This window comes from Ornithorhynchus anatinus, chromosome 2 (assembly GCF_004115215.2).
Source record: "Ornithorhynchus anatinus isolate Pmale09 chromosome 2, mOrnAna1.pri.v4, whole genome shotgun sequence".
NCBI lineage: Eukaryota > Metazoa > Chordata > Mammalia > Monotremata > Ornithorhynchidae > Ornithorhynchus > Ornithorhynchus anatinus.
The window spans coordinates 95,466,192-95,480,937 of record NC_041729.1 but is presented as its reverse complement, the minus strand read 5'-3'; the positions used below and the strand labels follow the sequence as shown (position 1 = coordinate 95,480,937).

Here is a 14,746-nt window from a genome sequence, read left to right as displayed (position 1 = left end):
AGGTCTTCAGAGCCCATTAGCCTAATATATCAAGATAACAGAGACCCAAAAGAATCGGGGAGTACGAATTATTTATATAGGTGGGCAGACACGGCCAGTACCAAATGTGCCATTTACATTTTTTTTTTCATTTTCTCTAAGAGTTGCTAAGTTCTTCTTTAATGTCTGTAAGCAGTGTAGCCTAGTGGAGACAGCAAAGGATTGTGAGCCAGGAGACCAAGTTCCAATCCCAGCTCTATCACTAACTTGTTCTGTGCCCTTGGCAAGTCAATTAACATCTCTGGACTTTAGTGCTTAGAACAGTGCTCGGCACATAGTAAGCGCTTAACAAATACCAACATTATTATTATTAGTTCTCTTGTCAGTAAAACAGGAATAAGGGCTCTGCTCTGCCTCTTTCTTAAACTGTGAGCCCTTGCAAGAGATAAGAACAGTGTCTGATCCAATTATCTTGCATCTACCCCAGCACTTTGCACTATGGTTGGCACACAGTAAGCTCTAGCTATGTACTATATCTAGCTATACAATTCTAAAATCACAAATGAAAAATCAATTGTATTTATTGAGTGCTTACTGTGTGCAGAGCACTCTATTAAGCTCTTGGAACAATGCAATGAAACAGGGTTGGTCAACATGTTTCCTGCCCACAGCGAGCTCACAGAGGACGTAGTAACTAAGTTACCACTTGTTGAAAGAGGTGAAGAATGCTGTCTTGGGTGTCTCAAAGTGCAAAGTTCCCAAAGCTACAAAAGTAAAAGTGTATTTTAAATAGAGTATTTAGACAACAAGTTTTGTTTTTTTCCTGTATAACTCGTGTCCACAAAGACTTACTAATGCAAAAGAAAAGACAATTAACAAAAATGCATTTAATTATAAAAGAGCTTAAATTAAAAAAAACTGGCACTAAATCACTACAGTTATTCATTTGATCATATCCACAGTTGTTTTTGTAAGTGAAAGCTGAAAATTGACAACTGTTTTAGCAACAGCTTTTTGTCCCTAATTAAAGCGACATCCAGAGTCCTTAATAAAATGTAATTTTACCTAGAATATAGCAAAAAGTATCAAACTCATTTTGTTGCGTTACTCATTTACATTACCTTTTATTTACTCCACTCTAAATTCATAAAATATTTAACATTTCTCATATTCCATCCTTGTTATTCTCACATGCAGATTTTCATCTTAATCATATCAATGGTTTGTGCAATAAATATCCAAGGGAATAGTACTTCTTACTACATGTTAATAAATTCATGTCCGGTATATATTAAAAGTCAGTCATTCATACAAACCTGTTCATATGCAGTGTGTCCTACCAAAAGCAGAATGACTAACCAGGAGTCTGTGAATATAAAAGCATGCTCCTTTTATAAAGAATGCATTGTGTAGCGATTTGGGAATCACACTTTTGTGGGTTGCTTAAAATGCTGATAGGTTTAATGCAACTATGACTTTTTAAATTCCATCAAGAAGCATCCAGTGTTGACCTTCATTTTCCTGTTATCTAGAAAACAGTTACTTGAACCAATGTGCTTTGTATTCTGAACTTTAGTATTTAGTGATTTCAGAAGTAATTGGCAGGCCCTTGGCAATTACTTAACAGTGGAAACAATATCATCCACATTTGTCAGAGGTGCTGTGGCATTGTGTATACTGTTACAACAAGATATCGTTACATTAAAGGAGTATGATCAGCCAGCAGGGTTGAAAATATGGACCTGACAGCTGGTCTCACCTGGAATGTATTAAACATCAGAAAGTCCCTCTTGTTCAACATAGCATAATCTTACACTCAAAAAAGATATTGAAAGTGTGTGCTCGGGGGGAAAGAGCTTGCCCTGACCCCATTTCCTTTAAAACAAAACCTGGGCACCCTCAGAAGGTTGGTGTGACACAAGTGCATGATATAGAACATAAACCAAAATAGTTCCTTGTTCCAGTATCTCACCATGAAAGAAATCTCTTAAAAAAAAAAAAGAAAACCAATAAAATCCGGCAGCAGCACAAATCTTAATGAAAAGAGCATAGGGGAAAGTATCATAAGGGTAAGCCCACTTGAGGACACTGTCAAACATGGGGACCACTATAATAATTAAGGCGGGGGGGTGACCTTGAATGAAAAAGAATCCCAACCCTCATCACTTTAACCCATCGGTTAAGTGTGGTCTCATCCAAAAGGGCAGCCATGGTTTGGGGGACACCTAAGAAGCTTGGACTTTATAATCCATTCGGCATTCGGGTGAGTTGGTACAAGTCCTTCATGTAAGTGTCATCTCAAGGCAGCGCTCACTATCAAAGAGGTATAAACCAAGTTAATCGAGTGAGGGAAAGTTGAGTTTTCACAGTCATTAAAGTTGATTTTCAAAACCAGTGGTGAAAAAATCAACAGCTCAGGGATTGACTGTTTCTTTCATCTTACCTCCTGACATCAAATTCCCATGTGTTCATGCTCAAGGAAGAATAGTAATAATAATGATGATGATGGTATTTGTTAAGTACTTACTACCTGCTAAACACTGTTTTAAGTTCTGGGATAGATACAAGGTTATCAGGATGGCCACGTGGTACATCTGGGATTAGAACCCATCACCTTCTGACTTCCAGTCCCATGCTCTATCCCCTAGGCCATTGTGTCTAACTGATCTTCAGCCTCAGTTCTGCTACAGGCATATGTGGGACCATAGGCAAGACCCTTTACTTCTCTGTTGCCTCACTTTCCTCATCTGTAAAATGGGGACAATAATATATGCTCCCCCTAATTCACAGGGGTGGTATGAAGTGAAATGTGATAAGAATATAGAATTTGTTACCATTAAAAATTGTGCAGATCCAAGATAACAGTAGGTGCAGGATTTATTATTAGAAAGAAAAATTTAGTGTTCAGATGATGCAACTTAACTACTAAGGTAGATACAAGGTAGTACACTAAGGTAGATAAGGTAGATAGATTGTGTAGAAATTTCTCCACACAAGTTCTTCAAGCCACTCGTGGACATGGAGTCAGTCCTGAGTTAACCCAGTAACAGCATTGGTTTTCATTCAGTCAAAGTACTGAATGAGTGCTTGATCTGGGCAGAGCAATGCACTGAGTGGAGGAGAATTCAGTAGAATTGATAGACCTTATCCCTGCATTCAAGGAATTTACACTCTGTGGGACAGACACATAGTTTCTACCATTCTCCTTCATGGAAGACTCCTCACCTTGTACTTGATTCTCCAAAACTAATGAAAAACTAGATCTGGGCAGTAAGCATAAAGAATTGGTACAGATATCGTAATATGGATATGTCCCATTCTTTGCTATTTCTTGCAAATGTGGCTTGAAAACTTTTTCAATTCCCCTACCAAATATAACTGTAGGTTATAATTACGGAATTGTTTGCATTTCTGGGTGTCTACTTTAAAAATAAAGACAAAGACAGATTCTCTCCTGCTGATTTTGTACATCACCTAAGAATAAAATCCAGAGCAGGTGTTTCACATATGAGGTGGTGAAGAAGGTCATCTCCAAAATGTAACATCTTTTTAGATGTTGGAAAGTTAGGGGAAAGACTCTTTCTGAACTTGGAAGAAAAGTGTGTCATTTTCCATTCCATGGACAATGTTTGATGGGCTAAGATTTTAGAAAGGGAAACTTCTGCTTTCAGTCAAAAGTGAACTTGTAGGGCCCGAGCAAGCAAACAGCCTCCTTAAGCACTTACTGATTATCTCCAAGCTTAAAGATGGGAAGTCCTAGAAAATGAATCTCACTGGACAGTCTGATAATCAAATTTTCTTTAAGAGATGGGATATAAGCAAGGAGTAGCACATAGCCTAATGGATAGAACATGGGCCTGGGAGACAGAAAGACCTGGGTTCTAAATCCAGCTTGGCCACTTGTCGGCTGTGTGACCCTGGTCAAGTCATTTAATAATAATAATAACAATAATAATAATAATAATAATGTTGGTATTTGTTAAGCGCTTATTATTTGCAGAGCACTGTTCTAAGTGCTGGGGTAGATACAGGGCAATCAGTTTGTCCCACGTGAGCCTTACAGTTAATCCCCATTTTATAGATGAGGTAACTGAGGCACAGAGAAGTTAAGAGACTCGCTCACAGTCACAGAGCTAACAGGTGGCAGAGCTGGAATTCGAACCCATGACCTCTGAGTCCCAAGCCCGGGCTCTTTCTACTGAGCCACGCAACTTCTCTGTGCCGCAGTTACCTCATCTGTAAAATGGGGATTAAGGCTGTGAGCCCCAACTAGGACACAGAATATGTTTGAATAGCTTCCATCTATCCCAGTACTTAGTATAGTCCCTGGCACAAAATAAATGCCACTAAAACAAACAAATGAACAACAACAAAAAATCATCACTGTTGGAAAAAAAACTCAAGCCCACACCCCTCTAGCCATCTCATGAAAAGAAGAGTGATCTTCAAACCAAAGGATAGCATTATTACAAATCAGATTCAAAAGGAACTGGGTTCTAATCCTGACTCTGCCATTTGCCTGCTGTGTGACCTTGGGCAAATCACTTAACTTCTCTGTGCCTCGGTGACTTCATCTGCAAAATGGGGGGTAAGTTTAGAGCCCCATGTGGGACATGGACTGGGCTCAACCTGACTAGTTTGTATCTACCCCAGTGCTTAGTACAATGCCTGGCATCTAGAAAGCTCTTAAATAAGATTTAAAGAAAAAACACCCTGAATTTCAAGAAGATTCCCTTCTAAAAGCTCACAACCACATCAGCCATCATGACCACTCAATCAGCAAGTATATTGGATACATTAACTCTGCCCGAAAAAAAATATTTCTCCCAGTGCTCTTGCCTGTGGTTCCAGATATTCAGTTCCCTGCTCAAACTCCTGTCTCCCTGCCTCCCCTGTCTCTTGTCCTAATGACCTGACAACCTACTTTATTGAGAAAATTGAAACTATCAGGTATGATCTTCCTAAATTCCCCCCATCCTTCTCCATCCCCTCCCTCCTCCTGCCCCTTCTTCAACTCTCCCATCTTCCTAGCAATATCTCTAAAGGAGAGCTCCTGTCTTCTCTCAAAATCACCCCCTCCAACTGTGCATATACCATACCTTCACACCTTAACACTTGTGCCCTTCCTTCTTCCCTCTTTAACCACCATCTTCAACTCCTTGCTTTCCTATGGTTTCTTCCCCACTACTTTCAAACACGCCCATTTCTCCATATCCTAAAAAACCCTCCTTTGACCCCATGGCTCCCTCCAGTTATCAGTCCACCTCCCACCTACTATTCTCCCCACCTTCAAAGCCTTATTTAAGGTACATCTCCACCAAGAGGTCTTCCCTAAGTCCCATTTCTTTTTCTTCAATTTCCTTCTGCGTTGCTCTGACTTTCTCCCTTTATGCATCCTGCCTCCCAGTCCCACAGCACTTATTCATTCAACAGTATTTATTGAGCGCTTACTATGTGCAGAGCACTGTACTAAGCGTTTGGAATGTACAAATCAGCAACAGATAGAGACAGTCCCTCCCCTCTGACAGGCTTACAGTCTAATCGCGTGGCTCACTGGAAAGAGCACGGGCTTTGGAGTCAGAGGTCATGGGTTCAAACCCCGGCTCTGCCACTTGCCAGCTGTGTGACTTTGGGCAAGTCACTTAACTTCTCGGTGCCTCAGTTCCCTCATCTGTAAAATGGGGATTAAGACTGTGAGCCCCACGTGGGACAACCTGATTCCCCTGTGTCTACCCCAGCGCTTAGAACAGTGCTCGGCACATAGTAAGCGCTTAACAAATACCAACATTATTATTATTATGTTCAAAATTTATTTATATTAATTTGTGTCATTCCCACTAGCCTGTAAACTTGCTGTGGGCAGGGAATGTGCCTGTTATAGTGTACCCTTCCAAGAGCTTAGTGCAGTGCTTTGCAAACAGTAAGTGCTCAACAATCACTAATGATTGATTTATCTCCAGAAATTTACAACATAAGCCCAACCTAGGGAGTAAACAAGCAATTATTCTTACCGATATTTCCTCCTATTTCATACAAGAACACTTCTTCTTTCTTGAGCATTTGGACAACTCCACTAGGGATAAAAGAAACCTATGTTATAACATCTAAAGAGCTTACCATCTAGTCTCTTAGTGGGCCTCTGATTCTGGTTCAATGAAAGGTTCATATCATGATCTACATGTGTCTGGCCCATTTGTTAAAAGACAGAATTAGTACAAGAACATAATTTAAGCACTTTCGATCATGCACATCAAAGTAAAACAATAGTCTATTAGGCGATATGTGTTTTTAAAAATAATTATTTTGGTGGCAGTTAGAAAGCTGAATATCCTTAGTGCAAAGGATCAAAGAGTCCAGTTTATTCTATGGGTTCAGACTCCTCCTGGTTTAGTTTCTTTTCCTTATTGCTGGAGGAGGAGCACAGTTAACTTGGCTAGTCCTAAAATTCAGCTATAATGCAGGCAGACCATGCTCTCCAAAAGACTGAGGGGCCCAGTTGGCTTGGCAGGCCCTAGAGTTCTCATGACTTTTTTTTACATCACTCCAAAACTGCCCCCAGATTGTGCCGCCCTTCCCAGAGCTGGGTGTGAGTGGCAGGGCAGAGCATGGACAAAGGTGTGGGCAGAGCTGGAGCAGCATTTCCAGTTTCCTTGCCACCTCTCAAATCCTCATCTCAGAAGGCCACATTTTACCACAATCCATAAGTAATCCAGAAGCAACACCTGGGAGACTCTGGGGACCTGCATTACTTCTACCCCTGCCACCTCCGAAGACGGTGGAGAAATGAGAGACGGCAAGGAGGTGTCCGGTGAGTTATGGCACTTATTATAATGTTGGTATTTGTTAAGTGCTTACTACGTGCCGAGCACTGTTCTAAGCGCTGGACTCACAACCTGCTCAGCACTAGACAAAATGCTGGGTTAACTCTAGGATGACTCGTTAAGGCAGTGTAGGTCCCTCCAGGTTGGTGGAGTCTCAGGCTGGGAATCAGGCAAACCCCCAGGAGGCAGAGTCAGTTCTGGAGAGGCAGGGACCCAAGCCAGTGCCATGGGCAGAGGTGAAAAAAGGCCAGAACTGACCATGACAACACAGTAAAATGGTAAGTGCGGTGGCTGTGGCCGTGCCTTGGAAGCGTTATTCCAAGATGGCCAGTTTTTCCCTGTCCTTCAACTGTGAGGCTGGCATGGCATGGCTCTGTGCAGGGGGAAGGGTTGCTGTATAGATTGGATGGGAGGAAGGTGGACGATACGCTCGCTGGTCCAGCTGGACATGGTCTCTAACACAGCCAATCTGTGGGGTTCTCACCATCATTATTCATTCAATCATATTTATTGAGCACTTACTGTGTGCAGAACACTGTACTAAGCACTTGGAATGTACAATTCGGCAACGGATAGAGACAATACCTGCCCAACAACGGGTTCACAGTCTAAAAGGGGGAGACAGACAGCAAAACAAAACAAGTAGACAAGCAACATCTTCACTGGTATGAAGGATGAGGGGGCCCATCCCCCTCCTCCCACAGCCCCATTTCCCCACCCCGCTTGCGTCACCCCTTTGACACAACTCTTTCAAAAGTTGTAAATGCCTCATCCAACTCACAAGAGGTGGTTTTAAGTGCCTTGCTCCCAGCCCAGCCTGTGTCACACCTCCCCCCTGGATGATAAACCCTGTGGGAGATAGAGACTGTGCTTGGGAAGTAGAGGTGGCATGATTCTGGCTCCTTCTGCTGGGAGGAGGCGGGGAAATGTCCTGGACTCTGGCATCTAAACTAGCTCCATTCCCTTCCTGCTGCTAAAGGGTTCTCCTCTCCCACTGAGCAGGGAATGATTGTTATACTGTACTTTCCCAAGTGCTTAGTTCAGGGATCTGCACACGGTAAGCGCTCGTTAAATATGACTGAATGAACAAATGAATGAATTTCCACTGCCCCAGGCGGGTCACTGCTCCCCACCCCCACTATCAAAAGGATGCTATCTACAGATTCCATCATTGGTGAGAAGAGCAGGACTGTACCTCTCCTGGCTAAGAAACCTGGCAAGAACATCGCTGGCTTTCAGGTCCTCCGTCAGCTGGATCGCCATGGAAACTCTTGAAAGATGGGGCGCCTGCACGCGTATCACTCCCTGAGGGACGTCAGCCTGCAAAAGCAAAATTATGTTGAAACAAAACTGGCAGCGGCTGCATCATGAAAGTGCTCTACAGTGCGTGGACTTAACTACCAGGCATTTTACTTCACTACATAAAAACCTTAACTACTGTTATAATGCCATTTGTTCAATTACATCAGAACCTTAAACTTTAGAGTGGTGATAGGGGAACTTTATAACACTCTAAGAGTAATGCTTAATTATTTTTAAAGATGTTAGCAATGACAGCAATAACCATTACTTTCATATTAACAGCTGATTTCTGCATATTATCTAGGAGTAGGTACTTGGTATAGCAGTATGAAATTGATTTAGCAAGGAGGGACTCTATATATCCCAGTTATAGATGCACTTTTGTATTTAGTTTATTTAATAAACTTACCCGAATTGATTCTGTCTCCTTGAAAAGCTCAACAATTCTTCTTTTTTTCACAAACATACTCACTTTGCTTATAGAAACTGATTTTTTTCTTATAGTACTAAAGAGCTCTTTTTAATCGTACAAGTAAATGCCCACATAAATGCATATACAAATTATTGTCCTTATTTAATAAAGTATTCATTCATTCATTCAATAGTATTTATTGAGTGCTTACTATGTGCAGAGCACCATACTAAGCGCTTGGAATGTACAAATCGGTAACAGATAGAGACAGTCCCTGCCCTTTGAAGGGCCTATAGTCTAATAGGGGGAGAATCTGAGTATCTGAGTGTATGGGACAAAATTACTATAAAATATGGCCCTAGCATAGCAGAAGCAATTATTCTAGAATTCATTTATTAATACTTATCACAAATCACATATTTACTCATTTCTTTAATGATGGATTGGCCATAGCCAACTGCACTTGGCACATCACTGACTGGGCATGCAAGAAGACAAGTCAGTTGATTTTTCTTTTTAAACAAATATCTACCACAGTGCCCATTCTCTTTCTAATGTGGAAGTCTAGTTTCAGTGGGTGACAAGAGTGTTGTGCTTTCAAAACCACAAATATTGTACCAGCTACCCTAATGATGGATAAATCTCCCTTCGGGACTCTGACTTTGTAAAGTTAGTATTTCAAATAGTATTTGTTCAGCACTTCCTATATGGCAAGTACCATTCTAAGTGCTGAGGTAAATCAGTACTGCGTCCCACAGTCCCTGTCCCACATTGGGCTCATGGTCAAGTAGGAGGGAAAATAGGTATTGAATCCCCATTTTACAATTGAGGACACTGAAGCACAGAGAAGTTAAGTGTCTTGTCCATGGTCACACAGCAGGCAAGTGGCAGAGCTGGGATTAGAATCCAGGTCCATGCTTTATCTCCTCTAAATCTGATAACACAATTTAAAATGGTCATAGATCTGGAGGGATGGCTAGTAAACCAATAAACTACTACATAACCAGTTTTCAGGGATTGGAATTTTATTCTTCCAAAGGGATCAGACCAAACTGAGAACTCGCTTAGAGGAACAAAATGTCACCTTCAAAAGTAATAAAATTTGATCAATTCTCCATGAGGAGGTTTGGAGAATTGATCACTATCAACACTTGGAGAGTGATTCTCAGGGAGCAACTCTTTCTCAACCCTCAGCAGGATACATGAGTAACACAATGCATCCCACAGTTTGACCTAGTGCATAGAGCACAGGATTGGGAGTCTGAAGGACCTGGATTTTAATCCTAGCTCTGTCATTTGTCTGTTACGTGACCTTGGGCAAGTCACTTCACTTCTTCATGACTCAGTTACCCCCAGCTATAAAATAGGGATTAAGATTGTAAAATCCATATGTGACAGACACTCTGTCCAAATCAATTTGTGTTTATCCACCCCAGGGCTTAGTATAGGGCCCAGAGAAGCAGCGTGGCTCAGTGGAAAGAGCACAGGCTTTGGAGTCAGAGGTCATGAGTTCGAATTCCACTCTGCCACTTATCAGCTGTGTGACTGTGGGCAAGTCACTTAACTTCTCTGGGCCTCAGTTACCTCATCTGTAAAATGGGGATTAAGACTGTGAGCCCCATGTGGGACAGCCTGATTCCCCTATGTCTACCCCAGCGCTTAGAACAGTGCTCTGCACATAGTAAGCGCTTCACAAATACCAACATTATTATTATTATTACAATGATCAGCACATAGCAAGCACTTAACAAATGCCATTATTATAATTATTATTATCCATGCTTATAAGCACAAGCGGGATGCCCCTGCCTTGAGAAGCATTGTGGCAAAGTGGGAAGACCAAGGACCTGGGAGTCAGATGACCTGGGTTAATTTCAGCTCAGTCACTAGCCTGCTGTGTCACCCTGAGCACATCACAACTCTGTGCCCCAGTGCCCCAATGAGGATTCGTAAAATGGGGATACAATACCTGTCCTCTCTCATACTTAGACTGTGAGTTCCAAATGGGACAGAGACTGTGTCTGACCTGAATACCTTGTATCTAACTCAGCACAGCATTTAGCATAGAGTAAGCACTCAAACATAATAATTATTAGTATTAATTTTACCAGCCAAACCACATCCTTCCCTACCTGCAAAGCCCTCCTGAAAAATATTTCCCAGTGGAATTCCTCAACTAATTCTCACCTTTATGTCATCCTTTCAGTCACCCTATACAGCTGTGTGAATGGGTTGGTTTACTCCATTTACTCAATCATTATTTTTCTTTTTATTTGCTGTTCTCAATTACACCTATTCTTTCACCTGCTCCAACTATGCAGACTACAATTCAGTGTCTCCTTCACAAGACTGTTAACTCTTCTGAGGGCAGGGAAAAGATCTTTTACACTTATTGTATCCTTCCAAATATCTGGTATAGTGTTCTGCTTGCAGTACTTGCTCCAATCCACTACAAATCAATGGATGAATGGATAGGATATAGTGCTTTCTCTACTAGATTGCAAGCTTCTAGAGGATAGAGATCATGCCTACTAATTCTATTGTAGTGCACGCTCTCTCAAGTGTTAAGATCAGTGCTCTGAAGACAGTAGGCACTCAATAAATGTCACTGGAGCAGATATGGGCTCAATCAGAAAGGGGAAGGTTGTGGGAAAGGTGGGAGAGGTGCACCAATGCACTGGTGTGGGGAGAAAAACAGTGTTCTGCTGCCATCAAAAAGAGATTGGTGGGGATGAGGAGGGGAAACAACGGTCAATTGTACTTATTGAGCACTTACTGTGTGTAGAGCACTGTACTATGTGTTTAAATGAGTAAAATATAACAGGAGGGTGTGGGTTGACAAGGCTGAAACTTGTCAAGAGATCAAAAAATATTTAGTTATTCAAATATCCTTCAAATATCCTGCAAGTGAAAAGTTTGAGAATCCTAACTGGAGGAAAAAAAAAAGGAAACACTCTCTGAGGCCCAGAAATGCAAATAGACATAATATAAAGGACTGTGCTCTAAAGAATACAAACACCACCAGGCCCATTCCCTTGCCTTCCAGGTGTCCACATTCTAGAATACATATGTGGAGATGGTATTAAACAGAAGGGAAATTCTCATTGTATTTAACTTAATGACAACATGTGAAAAGCCAAATAGACTCCAAGAATCCTCTCCGAGTTGGGAATCTGGCCTGAGATGGATCTTCTGCATCAAATATTCCGTGGGGAGAAAGGGGTTTAACCGGAAGTGGTAACAGATGGGAGAAGGAGAACGTGGGAGTGTTTCTGGAGAAGTACTCTTGTATATTTTGACAGTCTGTCCAAGTGATATTTATGAAGATTCAGCGAACAATGTCAGAGGCCTATTTAAAACAGCATATCTGTTAACCACCATTAAATTTTAGAATCATGCTGTATCCCATACAAATGCTATTAGTCTGCTAATTATAACAAGCTGCCGAGCCCTGGAAGATATAATGTGCTTGATCCTTAAGCCAGCAGTCTGCTTTTAACTTGTGCTACAATAATAACTGACTACAAATAACATAAACTGGGGAATCTCTTCATTCCAAGACATAGACTTACACTGTCAGGATCAAGGTCTTTCCATTTTTATGTTCTTTTCATCAACAGAGAATTAAGTTGATGTTGTGGGCAAGCGCCAAGGAGAGTGAGGAGTCTATGACTGACTAAACAGTAAATACTCTTTACAGTAATTGATTGAATGGTTCTTGAAGAATTATAATGTTAACTACTTGATGTGTAAACAATATTACGTGGGTAAAAAATGTTTGCCTGTGGCTTGTGTGTATTTGGCATGTTGATCTAAGCTGTATCTTAAAATCTGTTGATTCTGTATCATTCAGTTGAACAATAATCATGTTCTTTCTTTATTAGACTCATGGACTGTGTCTGGAAACCACAATGCTATTTTTTTTTCCGACACGTGGAGGGGCAGAGTACCTGTATTAGCATCATACTTTGGAAAAAAAAAATTAATCCTTGAAAGAAGCCCAATTATTTTTCTTATTCTAGAGTTGTCCTTTCATCAGGATACACGTGATTTCATCATAAAGCTGATAGTTGCTTACTTGGAAATCTTCTATGGGGCTAACATCTTTTCTTACTCAGTAAAGCAACAGATAATTAAAAAACCTGGTAACAGTTTTTCTAACAATAGGGCCAGATGTAATACATGCTATTTAATAGCTAAAAGAATTTCAAGTCATAAAGAGCCTTATATTTTTCAATTGTCTGAAATGAAAGGGTGGAAAAAATAAGAGTAAGATAACTCCATGACACTCTGACCTTTCTAAAGTGAACCAGCTCAGACCCCCATTCTACTCAGTCTACATATCTTTTCATTGCTTTTCAATTCTTCAATTCTGCAATCAAACCAGAGCTGTTATATTTGCATATTATGCATGCAGCATTCCTTCATGCACAACAGAAAACACGGCCACCTTTAGGAAGAAACAAGATTGTGGGCTTGATATCATTAGCTGGTTATTTTCCTTTCAGGACCCGCCCTCCCCACCTCCCACTCCTACCTTTCAGCTGGTGCTCCAAAACCCAAAGCAGATGCTTGGAACAATACCTGTGGTTCTACTCCTAGCTTAAAAGCTGTTAAGTAAAACCAGAGCCAGAATTTTACCACAGACCCAAACTGAAAGAAATGCACCTACACTTTTGCAATACAAAAGCAGCATGGAAGCAGCGTGGCTCAGTGGGAAGAGCCTGGGCTTCAGAGTCAGAAGTCATGGGCTCGACTCCTGGTTCTGCCACTTGTCAGCTGTGTGACTGTGGGCAAGTTACTTAACTTCTCTGTGCCTCAGTTACCTCATCTGTAAAATGGGAATTAACTGTGAGCCTCACGTGGGACAACCTGATTACCCTGTATCTACCCCAGTGCTTAGAACTGTGCTCTGCGCATAGTAAGTGCTTAACAAATACCAACATTATTATTATTATTATTATTATTACAATCAATGGTGCATTTGCTGTCTTGCTGACAATCCTGCCCCCACAGTAGTTTGTGGGAGCAGAATTCAGTTTGGAGTCAATATCTCCCCCTGACTTTGGTGGGTTAGAGCCAGGCTGTGTAGGGCGACACCTGAAATGTTCGCCTTTCAATTATAAAAGGGTCAGATGCCCAGAGCCACACTGAAATGAATACCATTCTGGTCTGTCCTGGGTTTCAAAGGGTTTTCACAGAGCTTCTGAACACATGTCCAATCCTTCATATGCATATGTCCCTTTTGTAAATAAGGTGATTCGGAGTGCATTTACCTTTCATAAATACCTATCATAATGAAAATCATATGGCTCTCTCCCATTTTACAGATGAGAAAACTAAGGCCCAGAAAAGTAAAATGACTTGCTCCAGGGCATATGGCAAGTCAATAGCAGAATTCAGAGTAGAATCTGGATCTCCTTGATGATAACCTCCCCAACCCACACCCACTCCCATCCCCCAACCCCAGTTCCATGCTCTTTCTGTTAAGCCACACTGGAGATACAAGCCCCTGCCTACATAGTATGGATGTGGAAACAATGAGGGAATAAAGGGGGATTTTACAAATGGGAAGAAATTGCTTCAGAATTAGGCAGTTTAAGTGCAGTCCTGCTCAAAGGCAAAGGGCAAACCCAAGAAGACCTCACAGAACTCAAACTCTATGATTCTGTAAAGACAATATACCACACTCATATCACTGGGTCTTCCCTTTAAAGACAAGTCATGTAACCACTCCAAACGACCCTTTGGTTGTGGCTGGGGCAGGGCCAGAGGCTGCCAGTTGCTCAGTAGTGAGGGATTTCACCATTTTGTAGGCAGAATGGGCAGGTGGAGCTAACTCAAACCCTTCTCTTGGAAGTTGGGAGGAAGAACTAAAAGTGGACACAAAATGGCAACTCCTCCACTTGGCCCAGCCATCAGAACATACATTCTTAAATCAGTCCTAGAGGAAGAGGGGTTCTGGAAATTGGACAGGTATCTATCACTACTTCTCCTTAGAGAAGCAGCATAGACTAGTGGAAGGAGCACGGACCTAGGTGTCAGAGAAGTTGGGTTCTAATCTCGGCTCTGCCACATACCTGCTGTGTGACCTTGGACAAGTCGCTTAAAGACTCTGGGTCTCAGTTATTTCATCTGTAAAATGGGGCTTAAGACTGTGAGCCCCATATGGGACAGGGACTGTGTTCAACCTTATTACCTTGTATCTACCCCAGTGCTAAGAACAATGCTT

The 14,746-nt window shown here is 41.5% G+C and overlaps 1 protein-coding gene across 1 annotated transcript in view; it reads right to left on the bottom strand.

The window, feature by feature from the left end:
- Positions 1-2,069: 2,069 nt before the first annotated feature.
- Positions 2,070-14,746, bottom strand: part of ARHGAP18 (Rho GTPase activating protein 18) — a 172,801-nt gene continuing 160,124 nt past the window's right edge. The window contains 5 exon segments of the mRNA XM_039911183.1: positions 2,070-2,244; positions 2,247-2,276; positions 2,510-2,521; positions 5,985-6,052; positions 7,996-8,120. Coding sequence (XP_039767117.1) covers positions 2,171-2,244; positions 2,247-2,276; positions 2,510-2,521; positions 5,985-6,052; positions 7,996-8,120 — 309 coding nt within the window. The 3' untranslated portion in view covers positions 2,070-2,170.